The sequence below is a fragment of the Eutrigla gurnardus genome (genome assembly GCF_963514095.1).
Source record: "Eutrigla gurnardus genome assembly, chromosome: 15".
In the NCBI taxonomy this organism is placed as follows: Eukaryota; Metazoa; Chordata; class Actinopteri; order Perciformes; family Triglidae; genus Eutrigla; species Eutrigla gurnardus.
Window position 1 is genome coordinate 7,271,026 of NC_139938.1, and position 18,294 is coordinate 7,289,319.

Sequence of the window (18,294 nt, forward strand, 5' to 3'; positions counted from 1 at the left end):
TGTTATGATTTAGTAAAAAAGAAAAAAGAAAAAATGCATAATTGAAAGACTGGAATCTCTAATCAAAGCAGACACATTCTGACATCATGAGCAAGCAAAATTAAACTCAGTTATTTATTTTATTGGACTCTCTGGGCCCTCTTCAAGGAGCCCTAGTGGTCCACAAACTCCACTTTGAGAACCACAAAAATGAATATTCTGAAATAACTCCTGCCTACAAAAGCGATTCATTTGTTTCTAAAAAAAAAAAAAAGAATTCTGGAACTGGTGTGTAATAAGGTAAGGATGAGGTGAAGTAAGACAAACTGTACCAATTAAACGTCATGTAACTGAAGGCAATAATATATTATACACACAAAAGATAACCTGACATGTGAAAGGAACTGAGAATGCGGCCAAATCGTGTTACAAAATGATTTGAACAGAATGTGAAGCTCAGTGGCTGACCTTCCACTCATCTGAACGTCTGCTTCACCAAAGAAAATAAGGCTGAGAAATAATGTTCAGTGTATCGTACAAGTACTTTAACAGAATTTAAGCATAGATCATGTACAGTTCCTATGTTTTTATGTGTACTGGAATACATTCTTTTTGCAGCTGGTGAGTTTTATTGGAATGTGATTATGCGTTATTAAAAGTCTCCTTGAGTCTTTTTGAACTGATCCACAGGATTCTCCTCAGACGTGTCTCCTGTGCATTGTGGTTGATTCCAGTTCGGTTCCCCTGAGTCTGTTCTCCACGGTCACATTTGGTGCGTATTGTCCCGCGTGGCGGGCTGTAAGGAGTGGTCCAGGGCGGCGGCGGGGTCGCCATGGGTGACAGCGAGGGTGGCCTGCTCCGGCACCAGGCTGGGGTCTGTCAGGATGGCCGTGGTGGTACTCAGGAGACGGAGTGAACGCAGGACCACTGGAAACGACACACACAGGTGACAGCCAACGTGAAGGTACAACAGGAAAACGTAGTCATACTTTTAAACTATGAGTAGTCTGTGCTGCACTCACTGGGTCTCAGGGCAGGCAGAGAGCAGTGCTGGTCCAGCCAGGACAGAGTGGACCGACACAGGTCCTCCACGCTGGCAGTGGACACCATTCCATTATAGGACTCGAACAGTGGCTCGATGATGATGCTGAACTGACACGGTTCAGGAAAGAAGACATTCAAATGTAACACACGAGACGTATTGCCTTGCTAACGTTACTAGACTGATCTGGAGCATGGCATCGTGTCTCTAATGACCGACGACGTGCAGAGATGAGCACAAATGAGACCTCTCTTCAAAGCCCCGCCCCCAGAACGCCAAAAGAGTGCTCGAGATCAGCAGAGTGCAGCAATCAGGAAATAAGCATTGACAGACAGGCAGACCATAAAAATTATTTTCTCCAGCCTCACTATTTTTGATTGGACAGGGTTTTTACAGTCCTGCCACGGCCACAGATGAGGATTTGAGTAATATAACAGAAAGTGTTTCTGAATAGAATCACCTACTAAACCTTGAAGGTCATAACCATGCAAGTGAGTGGCTCATTGTTTTAGAAGCAGCAATAAACTAGTGGTGGACGAACCAATTCTGAATGTTGAACACCACATATCCAGTGAATGCTGCTGTCTCGACTCCATGTGAAGAGAAAAGCATCTCTTGGAGAACTTTGTTTTTAACTGATTATATCAGCGGCTCCCTGAATGCACATCTCTTGAGGAACCGTAGAAAATACCTTCACATCAATGGAAAGAACCCCCCCTCGAGGTGTTTTTGTGATGATAAAATGGTAATCTAATCTTCTCATCTTGGCTGCAAGATAGAGGCAGCAGTAACAGATCGGTTGATCATTAAGGAAAGAGTTATGGATTATTACCTTTTTTTATGCAGCAGGCATTTCTGACACACCGGCGTTTATTGTATCTGCTTGATTACACTGCGTTGCCCCGGATGAATAATGTGCTTTGTGTGAATTAAAACGAAATTAGCTTACTTAGATCTGCACAAAGACCAGCATTTGGTCACAAACCACATACACGGCACTAAAATCAAAGCTCCATTTCCCTTCCACACTTTAAAACACAGCATCCTCCCCTGTATGCTTCCAGATTGGCATAAAACTCAGCATAATTTGTTCATTTGGATTCAAAGAAAAACGTTTAGGGAACAAAACTAAATTTGATATTCCTCCAAAGTGTGAAGAAGCTGCTGCCAACTACTGCAAAGTACCGACACATAAGAACCCCTCGCAGGACTGTTTGGGAACATTTAGTATTCAACGCCGGGCTATATTCTACTCACATCGCCTTTATATGCAGAGGATGTTTTTTATGTTGTGTTTGTGGCAGCCGGATGTTTTTAATTAACCCCTTGGCGGATTTACATTCAGAAGGATACGATCCAGAACTTCCAGTTTTGCAGCGTCTGCGCGTGGACGTACTCCCGGAACTTCTGCCTCATGTGGTCGAAGCGCTGCCGTGTGATGGGCACGCCCGTGGCTGGTAGCTGCTGCTGGCACGCACTGCATGAAGAAACATGCTGAGTCAACAAAGCAGGATGAGTCTGCAGATTCTTAAATCAATAGTCGTAGATATACGTTGAAGCGTTTTTCCTCGCTGTAATCAATCCTAGTGTTCTTACCGGCCATTAAGAGAGCCCTTCCTAATGGGTTTCCTATGGAAGTGGTGGTCTGATGAATGTTAACATGTCTTTTAAATTAAATTCTAATATCAACCAAATATATTATTAAAGAGCACCTATTATGCTTTTCTGCTGTTTGCCCTTTCCTTCAGTGTGTTATAGTTGCAAAAGCCTAAAGTCCATGTCCAAAGGGAGGTCCTCTCCCCCGCAGAAACTCTGCATTATATCTGCCTGGCCGCTGGATTGTCACGCCCTCAATGCTAGTAATAGTGGAGCTCCATGTTGAGAAGACGCTGTTTTCTTATGTACTGTGTTATTTGTATGGTCTTCTAAAGGAAGAGGAGTTGAATAACAAGTGGTTAAAATGTATTTATCACTATTTATCTCGAGACATTTCTGAAAAAGCAGACTGAGAGGTTGACCATCACAATAGAGTGTGCCAGCTGATCAATCAGACTAGACTGGGCTATTTGGGAGGGAGGGGCAGGAGCTCAAACAGAGTGTTTTTAGAGAGAGCTGCTGCAGCACAGCCAGGATGGAAAATTGGAATGGAAATGTGTTTTTTTTTTAGCATTGAAGCAAGTAAACATGTTCTAATAGTAACCTGAAAAGCATGTATGAAGTAGAAAAGGAGCAGAATAGGTCATCTTTGAACCAAAATATCCATCCGGCACACACACACACACACACACACACACACACACACACACACACACACACACACACACACACACACACACAGTCATGCATAGCTAAAAGCCTCACTTGATGGCAGAGTTCAGGAGCTGGATCTCCTCTCTGAGTCTCTGAGCCTCCTCGTGCAGCTGAGCCCTCTCCTGCTGCATCTTACTGATGTACTCGGCCGTCTTCTGCAGCGTGGTGGCTTTGCTGATCTGTGGCGGCAGACAGAGGGATTACCACACGTCACCGCAGAACAGCCCAGATTATTCACAACATCTTCCGGCGTCACGGCGGTTTGGTTCCGTAGCTGCATTTACATCTCAACAACCATCAGCACGTCTGTGTGTGATGCAGCCGCACATCTTTTTTCGCCGTACCTTTATGCTCGGCTGCGAGCTGAGCGTCGTCACAAGGTTGTGTAACGTGTCGAAGCCCAGTTTGATGTTGAAGCGCCTCTTCTGCTCCGCTGAGATGTGAGTTATCCTCCTGGTCTCCGTATGCTGCAGATAACATACGCAACGGAGCAATACGCACATCACACTTTGGGTTAACAATCACTTTCTTGTTCACTTATTTAGCACTTATTTGGAGTTGATTTACATTATTAAAAAAACTGTTCAATGCCATGTGGTTCTGTATGAAGATGAGAAGACGAGACCGTGTGTCCTACCTTACTTGATTCTATCTTTCCGTGTCCTGAGAAGCATGAGTGTGGGGACTCGGGGTTGGAGGCTTTGTCTAAATGGTTTGGTGGGGACGTTTGGCCCGGATGTCCTGAAAAATTCACTACAAGAAACACAGATGATAATATTTATTCATTATAATTGTAGGGAAATTAGTTGACCTCAACTATGGAGGATGTTTTTTATTACATAAAATGCAACTAAAATGTAAATACATAATATTATAAGTTAAATCATTAAAATGTTAAAATATATGAATATATGAAAACGTTTCTATTTATCTTTTACTAGCTCAATTTATTTATTTAATTGTATCATTTATTTCTTTATATTTATTACAACACCTTCATTTTCCTAATTTCATGCATTTAATCATGTATCTGAATATATTCCCCATTTCCCTCACATTACAAAATTCCTTATGCATACATGCAAATGAGATGTGCATGTTCATGTATATCCGGGACAGTGATTAGTCCAGGGTTTGTGCGTGTGACTCAAATAAATGATGTTTTAATTTATCTTACCAACTGATTGGTGGCAAAGAAAAAAAACATTTTCACTGACTAATTGGAGATTAAATGAAAACACTCATGTTTCTTGTTACACTTTAATGATTTAACTGATTTAATCTGTTTATGTATTCATATATTTTTTGGAAGGTAACAACTAAGAAGATTTAGAAGAAGAATGACCCATAAATCCTAAATCAAGGTGTGTGTCTGCAGTCATGAGTTTAAAAAATGAATCAATATTAACTCTTGTATCCAGGCTTATTGTTGGAATATGCATATTTTATCATTGTACCTCACATAAGTGTCAGACTTAATGTTAACATTACCAGACGCCTGCTGCTGAGATTATGGTATAAGCATAGATCAAGATGTTCTTATTAATAGCTTGTTTAGCATGTCAAAGACATATTTCTTGATAACGACCATGTTATTATTCACCAGCTGAAAGTAGACCGGATCCCTAATTGCATTTGGAAAAGTGAGGTGTTTAGCTTGCATCATTGAGGACGTACCTGCCAGGCCGCTCCTGTCCGTGCCGTAGAGCTGCACGGGAGAGAGTTCCTCGGTCTTGGGGATGAGGAGCGCCGTGGCGCTGTGCGTGGAGCCGTGGGTGAGCAGGGCCGACACGGCCGAGCCTCTGGAGATGCTGGCGTGGGGTCCGCTGTGACCCAGGGTGGCACTCTGGCTGTGCAGAGGCGTCAACACCGGGATCCCTGCAGCCCAACCAGCTCCATGCTGCAGCTGCGACGAAGCTCCTTCCACATGCGTGCTGCTGCCTGACTGCGAAACGACGCACAACACATTTTAAAACTTTTAAATATTATTATCATTAAAACCCAATATGGTCCCTTTGCCACAAAGTGAGCTTGCACATTTGATGAAGGTGATGCTACTTACATGTGCAGTTTGCTTACTATTGGTTTCATACTAAGGTTAATACTAAAATAATCTCACATTCTGTTTTAGCGTACTAAATAGTATGTCAGTATGATATTTCTGAAGCAACCTGGAAACAAGGGGAAACGTAGACGTTTTCACATCTTTGTTACTGTACGAGGCCAGTTATCAAGACAAACGAACACTGGCTTACCGAGGAGCTGGGAGACGATGACCTCTGACCTTTGGCTGTCACTAGAGCAGTATGAAATCCTAGCGATGGCTTCCCTGAAAGCACAAAAAAATAGTTGGTGCATCTTTTTCTCGCCAACATGATCAAACTCACAAGGGCCAGAACTGACTCACGTTCACGGGCGCTGGAGGAGAGCAGCTTGGCCAAGCAGCTGGTGGGTGATGGCGTGGTGGACGGGGGTCCAGACGGAGCCCCGCGAGGACCTCCTGTCCTCACTCCTCCCGTCTTTTGCTTGTGCTTCCCTCTGACTCCTGTAACGGCCACCTGCCCTGGGACGGAGAAGCAGTGTGCCGCGGTGACGGACGGCAGCGCCGCGTGGACCGGGTCGGACACGGCCGCCGGGTAACTGAGGGAGGGGCAGGGAGTCTGGGGGTACGTGTCCCCTGAGTGAGGGTAGCTGTGAGCCTGGTGCCCAGAGCCCTGGACCCCCATGGTGGAGGCGGTGTGGGTGATGACAGTGGGGGTCACGCTGGTCGTTGTGTAGTACCCAAACTTGTGGCATGGCAGTGGGAACAGGAATGGGAGACTTGAGGAGGCCGGCTGTTCGATGCTGGACGTGAACGCTATAGAAACAGGCGGATCCGGGTATGACTGATGTCCATAGGGCATGGCACCCGATACGATGCCAGATGTGTGGTATTCACTACAATCCTGCTCCGGCCTGCTCTGGTCCGGCCTGGTACTGGATGAGGAGGGCTGAGGCAAATTGTCAGATGACAGACTGGGCTGGAAAAGAAAGATTTAATCTATTTTTACTGATTCAGAAATAGCAGCGAAGAGCTAATTTGATCATCTCTGCAGCACCAAGAGCAGGAGGAGCCGTTTGCACCAGCAGTACCTGAGCCAGCTGGGTGTCGATAAGCAGCTGGGGAGCTGTTCCCACGGAGGAGGGAAGCAGAGCAAAAGCTGTGCTGGGGGAGCTCTCAAAATAGCCACAGTCGGCAAAACCAGTCTGCTCAGTGGGCTGGCCCCGGTAGTTCATAAAGATATCTGGGAAAAACACAGACTGTCAGGTGTAAAGAAAAGGCAACGATTTGCGAAGAACATTTATCCTGAAATAAATAAAAATACATCCTTATGATGGTGTGAAAACGGGGGATCCTGGTATGAGTTTGAGCCAAACTCTCCAAATGTCATATTCCTGTTAAATTGACTGCAACATGAAGCTCTGACGCCGAAACACAAGCTGTTCAGCTCACACCTTCATGAACACTAAGTTATGGCATTAATATAACAAACACATAAAGTGGTCAAGAAAAGTGTCACATGGTAAATAAGTCCATAATATATCTCCAATTATTTGTATAGCACATTTCATACATGAAATGTTCAAAAAGCATACAAATAGGGATAGAATGCCATAATGAATGGAAAATAAAAATGTCATTATTTGTATTATTATTAATAACAATAAGTTATTAGTAGTAGGTATTATTATTATTATTATTATTATTATTATTATTATAGCTGCTATAATAATAATGCATTACATGTCTAAAACGTGCTATAATATAGCACTTTTTAGACATGTAATGCAAGACAAAGCACTTAATAAGATTAACAGGAACAGAAATGCCTTAATGGTAATGGAAAAGAAAATGCATCATAATATTAATAATAATAACAATAATAATACAAATATTTAAATTTGAACCCACATGCACACATACAGGTACAAACAGGTGCAGCAGCACCAAAAGGTCGACGATCTCTTCTACTAGATTTGAATCTCGAAGAAGAAAACTATTTTGCCGTGAGTGGACTGCGATGAAAACTGAACCCAAAGCCAGCATGTTCTACTTTCCACCTCAACACCACACACACACACACACACACACACACACACACACACACACACACACACACACACAATGACTTCATCCTTGAACTGCTGCGGTTGATAGTAGCCTGGATGTATTACCATCAGTCTGGGGTTTGATATCACATTTCAAATTCAAACAACACAGCAGAAAGCAGAGCCAAACATCACAGCGAGTCACCTTCCTGAGTGCAGTCGTGGTGGACATTCAAAGTATGCGCTGCATATCTGCCAGGTCACATGATTTTGGAGCCGTGCCAAGCTGCCATCTGGGATTAAACCCGCGTCCTCACATCTGACGGCACCAAATTCAAAAGGTTCAAATGTTTTAACCAGTCGAGGAGACGAGCTAATTGCCATCGTGACACGTTATTTCGGCATGACGCAAGCTCTGTGGACACAAGGCAAAAAAGTGTGGCCCACACTGAATATACATACCAGTATGTGTGTTTTCACCTCAGTAAAGACAAACTAGTGGCGTGCCCTCAGAAAAGCGACCCGTATTTCCATTTGAGAGCGGCACTCAGATTAAACTGTGTCGCTCTGACAGACACTCACTAGCTCCCTGGATCTTGTGACCTTAAGAGAGGCAGACAGCTGATCACTCAGAACCCTGCCAACGCTGTGACAACAACCAGCTACACACACACACACACATTACAGCAATGCCACTGCTTGTCTGTGGGTTACAAAGGCTGACTTGTGTCCACTGGGTTGCTGGATTGCTTCACTGAAAGTATCACAAAAGCCAAAAACAACTGCAGCCATTGTGCCCCTGAGCAAGGAGCTAAACTCCGACGTGCCCTTCAGCTCTCTGCGTCTCCCTGCAGGCTGTTTGGCAAGCAGCTCTGGGCGTTAAACACTCCCTGCTGCAGAGCGGCACCCTGAGCAGCAGCCTACTGGATCTGGATCCATCTGGAATCTGGTGTGAAGCTGTTCAAGCATTATTAGAGGTCAACTTTACAGCTAAGTGTTAAAGTCATCTGAGTAGGTAACTGAATTGGTAGCATGGTAACGACCTGTCAATCACAAGGTAGCCCCGCCTCTAACGCATCCCCTGCTTTCTGGTCTGTTTGACTCTAAATGGATCATCATTTAAATGAACATTGTATTGAAGAAGACTGAACGATATAAATCAAGGTAGAAGTATAATACACCTATGTATTTGACACATCATTATTATGAAATATTGATTAGAGCCGCTTAAATTAATTACTTGCAGGAACATGTATCTGTATCCTGTGTTGAACCTCAGACACCAAACAAGCTTCAAAATGAAGCAGCTTTCAAAATCTTCTGAGATAACCATCAGAACTATCTTTTTCAGGACTTTGAACAGAAGTCATCAAGCTGCTCAAACCATCTCCCAGTCCATCCCTTTATTTCCCAGCTACATAGCTGGTGGCAGAGCCAAGGGTCGAGGTAGCTACATCCTCTTCCACTTCCCATTCTCACAGCTCAACCCTGCCTTTGACCCCCATCTAACCTTCGAGCAGCACATAAACAGTGTCACTCCAGGACAGATCTGAAATCCAGCTTTAAATACTTAATACTAGAATACATTACTTTATTTTACTCTATTTTCTGTTGGAGTGTTTCCAAGTTGGAAAATGTGAATCAGGGTGAGTGAGCTTGTCTAGAAATGAAGACTCAAAGCTCTCACTTCTGTTACCTATGAAATATACTCTGCACCAAATCAAGCACACATGTAACAGTCAGAGAATAATTAACCATATTGAACAGTTGGAACTGGATGGATGAAGCTTAATCAATGTTGGTCTGCTGCCAGACAGACAGACGGACAGACAGACGGTTGGTTGGAGAGTACCTGGTATATCCATGAAATCCTCCAGGTTGGGCTGCAGTGGAGTCAGGCCTGGCTGGATTATATCAGCGTTGCTGGTGTACACTGAGGAGGAAGAAAACATAATATCAGACACGAGGGAGAGAAATGTGAGTTCTGCCTAATTGAATGTCCTTTCTTTCATCAGAGGGAATTTCCTTATTTGTAGGGTTCCTTTGTTGACTTGCTCATAAGTCGCACCAAGAGACTAAACTGATTGTGGCACAAAAATATTAAATCCCCTGAAAAAAAAAAAAAACTTGTCCACATCATTTTAGAAAATTAACTTTTTGGCTTTCTTGCCAAGAGTTAGCACTCTACAGTATCTGTCCGTTCAATACAAGGCTACAAGCAGCAGCTTAGTGCCTAGCATAGAGTTGAGATATAAACAACTAGTCTGGCTCTGTATGTCTGTTTGCAGATGTAACAAACACCTCTAGTGTTTCTTAGTGATCTTTCGAGGTGCTAGAAGGCACTTATTGGACAGACATTAGGCTAAGCCAAGCTAATTGGCTGCTGGCTGTAGCCTTATATAGATAATACAGATTGGTATCCACCTTCTCATTTAACTTTCAAGAAAGAACATAACTGTATTTCCCAAAAAATTCACCTTTTATTCTTAATTTAGTTATGACTAAATAAGCAACCTATGGTTTTGGCCATCGCCATCTTGGACTATTGCAACCAATGAAGGAAATGACAATATTTGGACTGCGTAGGAGCAACGGGTGGATCTGACAACTCAAACACCCTGAGCAGCAACCTTACTCATCCATCTATATTCTGGTGTGAGGCTGTTCAAAAAGATTCATAATTCATGGTCAACTTTACAGCAAAGTGTTAAAGTCATCTTAGTAGCTACTGTCGGAGGAGTCGCCCCCTGGTGGCCAGTAGAGATAATGCAGAAACTACACCTCAAACAAAAATACCTCAACAACTATCTTAAAACTCATAATACATCTCACTATATTACAGGATTTATCATGTACATGTCTGTGTTCATGATAGAGATGGCATAAAGCTAGTTATTTGATAAAACGGACCTAGGAAATTCTTTTCAGGCCGCTAGTTGTCCACAGTCATTTGACTTGAGAGCGGTCCAAAGTCACAGCTGAAAGTCACTCTGAAGATGTGCTGACTACTCACTGTCGTACTCACTGTCGTGCCGGTCGCTGGCCCAGGGACATGGCTTCTGCGTCATGGTGAACAGGGTGTCGGAGATGTCGGACAGGAGGCAGTCCAGGTCAAACATGTGGACCTCCACCGGCGGGGCCTCAGGCTCCTGGTACATCTGATTGGACCATTTCTCCAGCTTGGCCTGGCAGATCTGACCCTGGAGCACATCAGCCAGAGATCCAAACATAGGATCAACTTCTGGTGTTGAGTCAATCCCTGCTCTATCCATCAGAGGGCTCCCTACAAACAGGACTGAAAAGTGGAGTTTGGTTCTCCCGCCACCAGCATTTGGTGTTGTATGGAAGGTGTGAAAGGGCGAATGTCGTAAATGCCAGATACTCCTCGATAAGTCGTGCAAAATACCCACTTACCCTTAAAATTATGACAATGCAAACTCACTAAAACACAATTTACACCCGCTAACATATATAGCAGCTGCATGTCGTCCACTACCACATCTAGTTTCCAGACATGCAACACGTCTTGTCAGTAAAAGACTCACAGAAAATGAAGCTCCAGGTCGGTCCTCTCCCCTCAGTTTGAGCTGCTTTGCTTTCACCCTCTCCTTGTCTTCACCCTTCACTTTCTAAGTCTGACGCCACATTTATAGGGAAGCCCAGATTGAGCCGGAAACTGTTTTGATTACGTCCAAGCACACGACATCCCCTCTTATAATTTATTCATTTACCACTCGATTTGTTTTCTTTGAGGGAGAGCATAAGTGTGTGCAAGTAGAAATGAGGTAAGATTGTTGTGTGCATATGCATGTGTGTGTGTGTGTGTGTGTGTGTGTGTATGTGTGCGATGCATGATGGAAAAGCACTTTTGACATATTGTTGAAAAACACTAGCCTCTAACAGGTTATCATTATGTCCGCTTTGTTCAAGTCTTTATTTTGATGTCTCACCATTTCAATAAGAGCAGCAGCCTTTTGTCCCTGACCTAATTCTGGCGGCGGCGGCGCTCACGTGCGAGCAAACAGGGAGATATGAGGCTCCCAACAAACACAAACCACTGCCGCCTCGCAAATGTACGTGCACATGACCATCACTTCCGATTGGCCGTTTACATTTCTTTAGGCGTTACTGGTGCAGCAAGGTGGTACAAAGAAAAGCAGATATGAGGAGAAATTAAACAAATATGCAGACATTACATCATTAGAGATTAGATTAAACTAAAATACAGACATGAGATTGTTAATGACAGTTTTCACATTTTGTCTATAGTCTCAGTAGCGTGATGACACTTCTTATCTTTTTTTTTTTCTCACTTTCACTGTTTTAATTGTTTTTAATTGTTTTTGCTCTTTTAATTTATTACCTGCTGTAAAGCACTTTGGTACGCCGAAAGGTCTGTTGTAAAGGGCTGTATAAATAAAGTACATTTACATTTACATTTACATATATATATATATATATATATATATATATATAATAGGCTGAGGATCATCAGTGTCATTACAATTCATCCTCGATAGGGACTTAATATTAAAATATTTCAGTCTGGACCAAAGAGGAAGACTGCCTTCCCTTAGGTCTGCATGGCTAAAATCTATTGTAATGTTCTATCTAAATCAAAGTACAGACTTCTCATCGGTTGGACCAGGTCTTCTCAAACCTTTTCCTAACAGGAGAGAAGATGTTTCTACTACCATTTCTCTAAGGTGCCATTATACTTTAGACCTGTTTCATAGTGAGAAACAGGACATTTACTTTACTTATACACTATGAAACATAGGGTCATTTCATTCAAATTGGATTTGGACTCAACTTGACAGCATTTATACTTTCCAAGTTTGATCATAAAAGCTTTCAGAAAACAAACAGTAGCAAGACTGGCATGGTCCAGAGCCGACTTTCAGTTTGTGCTTTAAAATAAGAAACGTCATGCTCCTCATCCAAAGAGTGAGTGAAGTGACTGATTTCATGACACACTGATGTGATGTACTTCTATTGGCCAAAAGGTAACGTATATGCTTGTTTTATTATCTGTTAATATGCACGTTTTAAGGATACAGCACTTTTTTAAAGTTAACATTTCCATCCGGAACAATTTGATGCTCCAACAGCAAAATCAGCTTTCACAGCCAGGCTCCAGTCATACTCTTTAAAATAAAGGCATAATGTAGACTGAATCAAACGACTGGAACCGCCCGATTTGCGACACCGGCTCGCAGTCGGGTGAGACATGACCAGCTTCTTACGGTGCGAGGGGAAACAGGTGGTGAAGCAGGTGCTTCGAGCAACAGCTGTGTTGTGACATGAATGCAATGCAGGGGGTGCGAGTGCAAGTACGACATCTAGTGGCTGGATGTTATCAATGTTGTCAAGAGCACCTTTAAGGCGTATGCACTCTTCCCGATTTATTTTTACCAGAAACATTCAGTGAAGGAGGCCGTGGTCAGAGCCAATCAGAGACGACGACCCACCCCTACTCTGCCCCCGATTGGCTCAGACTGTGGTGGTTCTTCTTCTCTGTGTAAAAAAGATTTTACATGAGAGTCTATGAGAGGCCGCTGGGGCGATTTTCAACCTGACTGAAATCACCCCCAAAGAGGCGGGACCATTTCAGGCACGACTTTAGTCTGATTGGACAATTATATTTTTGGCAGATCAAATGTCGAGAACACTGATAACGTCTGTTGCGGTTAGAAAAAAAAATTCCCTCCTTTTCCCCGTTGGTAGTGCGTCTCCCAAATCGCCCCAACGCCCCTGCAGCACAGGGTTATCATGTATTTTGTGACCCCCCATGGCAGAGACCCCTTTTTAAGAATCATTGGGTTGTAGAGTCCACGCCCCACAGCTTCCTGTCTTTATTCATGACTTGATTTGGTGACTTGGCCACAGCTTCCTGTCTTTATTCATGACTTGATCTGGTGACTTGGCAGGACTTGGTCTCACTCTGATTGACTGAGTTTTAAGACACATATGATGCCCCGCGCTCATCAGAGTGTTACATGAAATGAAATGAAGCTAAAATCAAACAGCCAAATTGAATTTCAGATCGGGGCTTTGAGAGCTGAAATCTGCTTGAAAGAACATGAAATAAATAACCCCAGGGGTGTTTTGTTTTTTTCCCAGCCACTGGTTGTAATCTGTGGAGAGGAGGGCGAGATAACGCTTTGGGAACACGGAGCATTAAAACCTGGTTTAGTGATCTTTGACCCGTCAACTTCGTGCTGATATGATCCCTGTGAAGAACCGCACAACAGACAGACAGACAAACACCTGAGTTATGTCGCGGTGAATCTACCAGTGAATAAAAGCAGACGATTGAGGATGCCAAAGGTGAAGAAGGTCACGTTCTCATGTGAATATTATCATGAATGAGGTGCTTCCCCTGCTGATCTCCGACTCGTTTGTGCCGCGGTGATGTACCTGTCACACTTGCCGCCCCGCCTACCGCTCAACTTTTACAAAGCGCCGCTTGAAGTAGGTCAGATTTGATTAAATGACATTCATTTCACTTGAATAAACACAAAGGCTGTTAGAGGTTCTGACGCTGCTGGCAATCAATATGTGTCAATTGGCCACAAACACCGGGCCATGACGCAAGTTGTTTTGCACGTTTCTGTTTTCCTTTTTTTCCCCTCATCCCCTCTTTTCCCCTCTAGTCAACGGAGGGAGGCTAGAGCCACGTGCTAAAAATAGCCGCATGGAGGACTTTGATGATCATATGTTGAGCTGCAACTGCATTGAAACGTAAACAATGCTAGCAGGTCGCCAAAACACACAGACTGAAGCCTGGGTCGATCAGCCAACCTCAGTTTACAGGGGCCAGATCGATATTCCTCTACATTAGTGGTATTGCAAAACTCACAATGAAAACATCAATAAAATAAATCAGGGCTCTGTGATTGGCCTACCTCTTGTAGCATCGACAGAATATCATCCTTTTTTGTCTGAAGCTGGAAAAGAAAAGAAGAGAAACAGTTTGATTTGGTATTAAACAAGACAAGGAGTCTACACTAGTCATACTAGTGGCAGAGATAATATGCACCATGTTCATCTTAGTTTAGCATATAAGCATTTGCTAATAGCACTGAACACAAAGTGAAGCTGAGGCTGAGGGAATGGCATTATTGTTGCATGTATTTGGTCACAAACTTCACATTGACATTATCTAAAAGTTTGACAATTCATCATGAGGGGAAAATGAATGAATGTCTGTCGTCAAATGTCACAGAAATCAATACAATATAGTGAGACATTTTACACAAAACCACAAATATGAACCTCACGTTGGCACTAGAGGCATCACTATGACTAGAAGGACATATCACACGGGGACCATGAACATTTGTGCATAGCTTAGTTCTAGTAGAGAACTAAGCTATTTAAAACTGCTTACAGAAACATCAGGGGATCTTCTACATCTCATTAAGTCATTTTAATTCATCCTCTGGGGACCATGAATCTATGTACCACATTTTGCGAAAATGCATCCCATAATGTTGAGATATTTCACTCTAAAGAACTTAATGTCAACCTGCATGTGGCTCTAACATAAAAGTCAGGGAGTCTCTAAAGAGAGGAGTATTCATCCTTGGGGGACCATGAATGTAGCTACAAAAATGGCATGTCAATCTAACAAATAGCTGTTGAGATATTTCAGTCTGGAATGTATTTATAAAGCACATTAAGAAACAAGCCAGTTGACCACCAGACATAAATCAGCCACATGGAGTCAGTTTCACTTTCGAGCCTGGACTTTCTAGGCAGATAGGGGAGGGAGTCTCTGTTTAGATCTGGGGACCCCTAGGAGCCCCAAGTCAGCTGACCTGAGGGACCTGGAGGGAGAATGAGGAAAACACATGGCATAAATACGAGTGCTCACCCTCTTCTTATAGTAAATCCTCCACTTGTGATACTCCTTAATCACCACCTCGATCCTTCGCTTCCAGTAGCTGCCCTCTAACACAATGGCCTGTTGACACGATGCAGAAATACAGAACGTGAGACTCATACAGCTGACTAAATCAGCGCATGATACGAGAACCGACGCACTCTGAATTTGAAATAATGTGCAGGTGGGAAGGAGGTGACAGCATTCCCCTGTGGCACAGACCGCTCACCTCAGGCTTCCGATGAGCATCGGCCTCCGAACCCTCCAGAGGTGTGACGAACCCACACGCCGGGCTCTTCCTCTTCTCCACATCTAAATACAGCATATATGGATGTAATACACACATGATACAATAAAAATGATCACAAATGCATCGTGTCTTCTTGTTCAAATCATTTAATCTTGTCTCTTGGTGTTCATTGTGGCGGGGGTGAGGAGTGGAGGACTCACACTGAATGAACCAAGCCCTCCAGATCGCGTTGTTCAGACGGATCTTATCCCGCCACAGCAACCGCAGACCCTTAAAGGACTTCCACTTGGGGGAGGCTATCTTACCGCTGCAAACAGAACACACAGTCAATCTCAGACACATGGCATGCGTTGATGGAAAACTGGTATAAACGACGAGAGAGGAGCAGACATGCTCTTTAGTATAAAGTGGACTCTGTTTGAAATCTGTCCTGGTTTTGACTAATAGTGCCCAATCAGCTCGTTCACCAGAACACCGTCAGACTGCATGTTTTCTCCGTGTCCCTCAGCCCGCTGAGTGCCGAGAAGAGGAATCCTAATGCGAGGTCCTCGGAGAGTTGCTAGGAAGCCTGGAGAATCATCTTCAACATGCTTTTAACGGAGCGACAAGGCTGCACGTTGCACACTCCAAAACAGCAGCGACAGCATATTAGTGAAGACACCTAATGACCCCATTAACGCCAGTCTGGTTAATAACAAATGCTGTGGGCAGGATATACATTACAGAGTTTATGTTCATACATTCTTCATGTCCTTCATTAAGATGTAACTCTTAGGGCCTGTTGCACTGGTAACCATCACAGACTCAGGATTTATTGTGCAACTATCATCAAACTATAAAAAAAAACACACACACACACAGTCGCTGATAGGAAACATATTTGTTCTTTAGGCCAAAGGTTGGTAGCAATTATTTTGGACAAGTTGTAAAAAAAACTAGGATTAAAGTTTTCTTTAAAATGCGTGAAAAGACACAAATGCACATTTGGCTGTTATGTTATTCAATTGACAGGGTCTGTGTTTAGCCTAATAGTTATAATAACTTTATTCTAATAGGCAGGGTGTCTCTCCTTTCACTCAGTTACACTGTAAACGTTTGCAGCGCTGCCAACTAGATTCAAAGTCCAGTTTTCAGGGAAGATTTTCCAGGCGATTGCACAAGAGACGAGTCCCAAGTGAAATGTCTCAAATAACAAAACAACACCCACTATCCCTAGCAGTGGCAACAATCTATTATATACATTATGAACTATAGATGGAGACCACAGCAGATCTATCAGTTACAGCCTCTAGGTTCAATAGTTGTATCGATAATGGAAGTACTTTTTACCTAAAGGACTAGAATATGAAATTGCCTGGTTAGTTTATCTCACTGTCTCATGGTGCTCCGAGGATAACTTGGTACAGATCTGTTGATGCACATTGAACTCTCTGAAATTAAGGGGGTCCGGCTGATGTAGACTAAAGCAGCCAGACTGAGGGGTGTGTGTGCGTGTGTGTGTGTGCCCCAGACCGGGTGTCAGAGACCCACCTGTAGGCCAGGGACATGCAGTCAAACAGGCGGGTCAGAGTGGGGTCTATGCTGAGGCTCCCGCAGCGCCGGGGCCCGTACCGGTACGTCTGGCACCACGTCCTGTTCACCGTGTCGAAGTCGTATCTCAAAGATGCGCCGCTGTTCCGGCGCGGCGCCGAGTCGCTGTGGGGGGACGAGACCATGAAGTGTCCGCTGTGGATGACCTGGAAGGGCCCGGCGGACGGTCCCGGAGCGCCGGCCACCCGAGCAGCTTCACCCTCCGCCTCCAAGTCCTCCCAGTCCTGCAGCCGTCGGCTCTGTCCGGCCGGACAAACTCTCCCTCTGCCCGCCATGGTGCGTTCACGTTCAGCGTCGTCTGTCCGCCAAACGGAGACGTCTCTCCTCACCTGACTCCCCCGTTTCCTTCGGATATGAAGAGGTGGCGGCCGCCGGCAGCACGGAGGCCCTTCATCTGTCAGCCGGGAGACGAGCGTCTCCCTCAGCAGCTCGGTGTGTGTGGACTGTTGTGTAAGAGCAGCATACTATCATTAAGTCAACTTCCAGTGGTGGTAAAGTCCTGCCCTACATCACTGGAGACGGTAATTATTAATAGACCTAATAGGAAATATCATCATCAGTGTCTGAAATACACAATTTTCACTTTATACTTACTATTTAATACTTCCGGCCCTTTTGAATAAAATATAAAAACATTAGGCTATTTTTAATTTCAAATACGTGGAAAGTAAACAAGTTCATGTACTTGAAGGGTAGTTTAACACATTTTCAAGAGCCGTTTGTACAATGAAACAAGGTTCTGCTTGCAATAATAATTTCTGTTTTCATACTGGCCATCTCTTACTAAGGTATGGAAGCCCAAATCGGTTACTGTCAGAAAAAAAGGGAAAACATTTTCCAAAATAATGACTTAGTATCTCAAATTATTGACTTAGGATCTCTTAATATTGAATTTGTATCTCAAAATAATGTTTGTAATTATTCTGAGATAGTGTTTTTGAGAAGTTTCCTATTCTTTTATCTCACTCTCACTCTCACTCTCACACACACACACACACACACACACACACACACACACACACACACACACGATCTATGCAATCACCGCTGCTTCCAGGCGGGTAAACAAGATTAGTGTCACCAACTCGGTGCCCCACTAAACGTGAGACATGCTGATCATCTCTGCTTACGTTGTTGTGGCCAGAA

General features: G+C 43.7%; 1 protein-coding gene across 4 annotated transcripts; it reads right to left on the reverse strand.

The window, feature by feature from the left end:
• Positions 1 to 61: 61 nt before the first annotated feature.
• Positions 62 to 17,581, reverse strand: mlxipl (MLX interacting protein like). Of its 4 annotated transcripts, none has more exons than XM_084029127.1 (17): positions 17,089 to 17,581; positions 15,759 to 15,865; positions 15,538 to 15,620; positions 15,300 to 15,389; positions 14,329 to 14,370; positions 10,434 to 10,620; positions 9,273 to 9,353; positions 6,464 to 6,615; positions 5,739 to 6,351; positions 5,587 to 5,660; positions 5,009 to 5,276; positions 3,969 to 4,084; positions 3,676 to 3,798; positions 3,383 to 3,510; positions 2,375 to 2,498; positions 1,002 to 1,131; positions 62 to 906 (listed from the first exon to the last, which is right to left on the reverse strand). In XM_084029127.1, the coding sequence occupies exons 1-17, from the start codon at positions 17,421 to 17,423 to the stop codon at positions 743 to 745; spliced, it is 2,817 nt and encodes a 938-aa protein (XP_083885253.1). In that variant the 5' UTR covers positions 17,424 to 17,581; the 3' UTR covers positions 62 to 742. The 4 variants fall into 4 exon arrangements, 2 of the variants coding, with proteins under 2 accessions (XP_083885253.1, XP_083885254.1); XM_084029128.1 differs by having other exon boundaries at positions 64 to 906; positions 10,446 to 10,620; XR_014598433.1 differs by having other exon boundaries at positions 742 to 906; positions 1,002 to 1,126.
• Between the last annotated feature and the right edge of the window lie 713 nt (positions 17,582 to 18,294).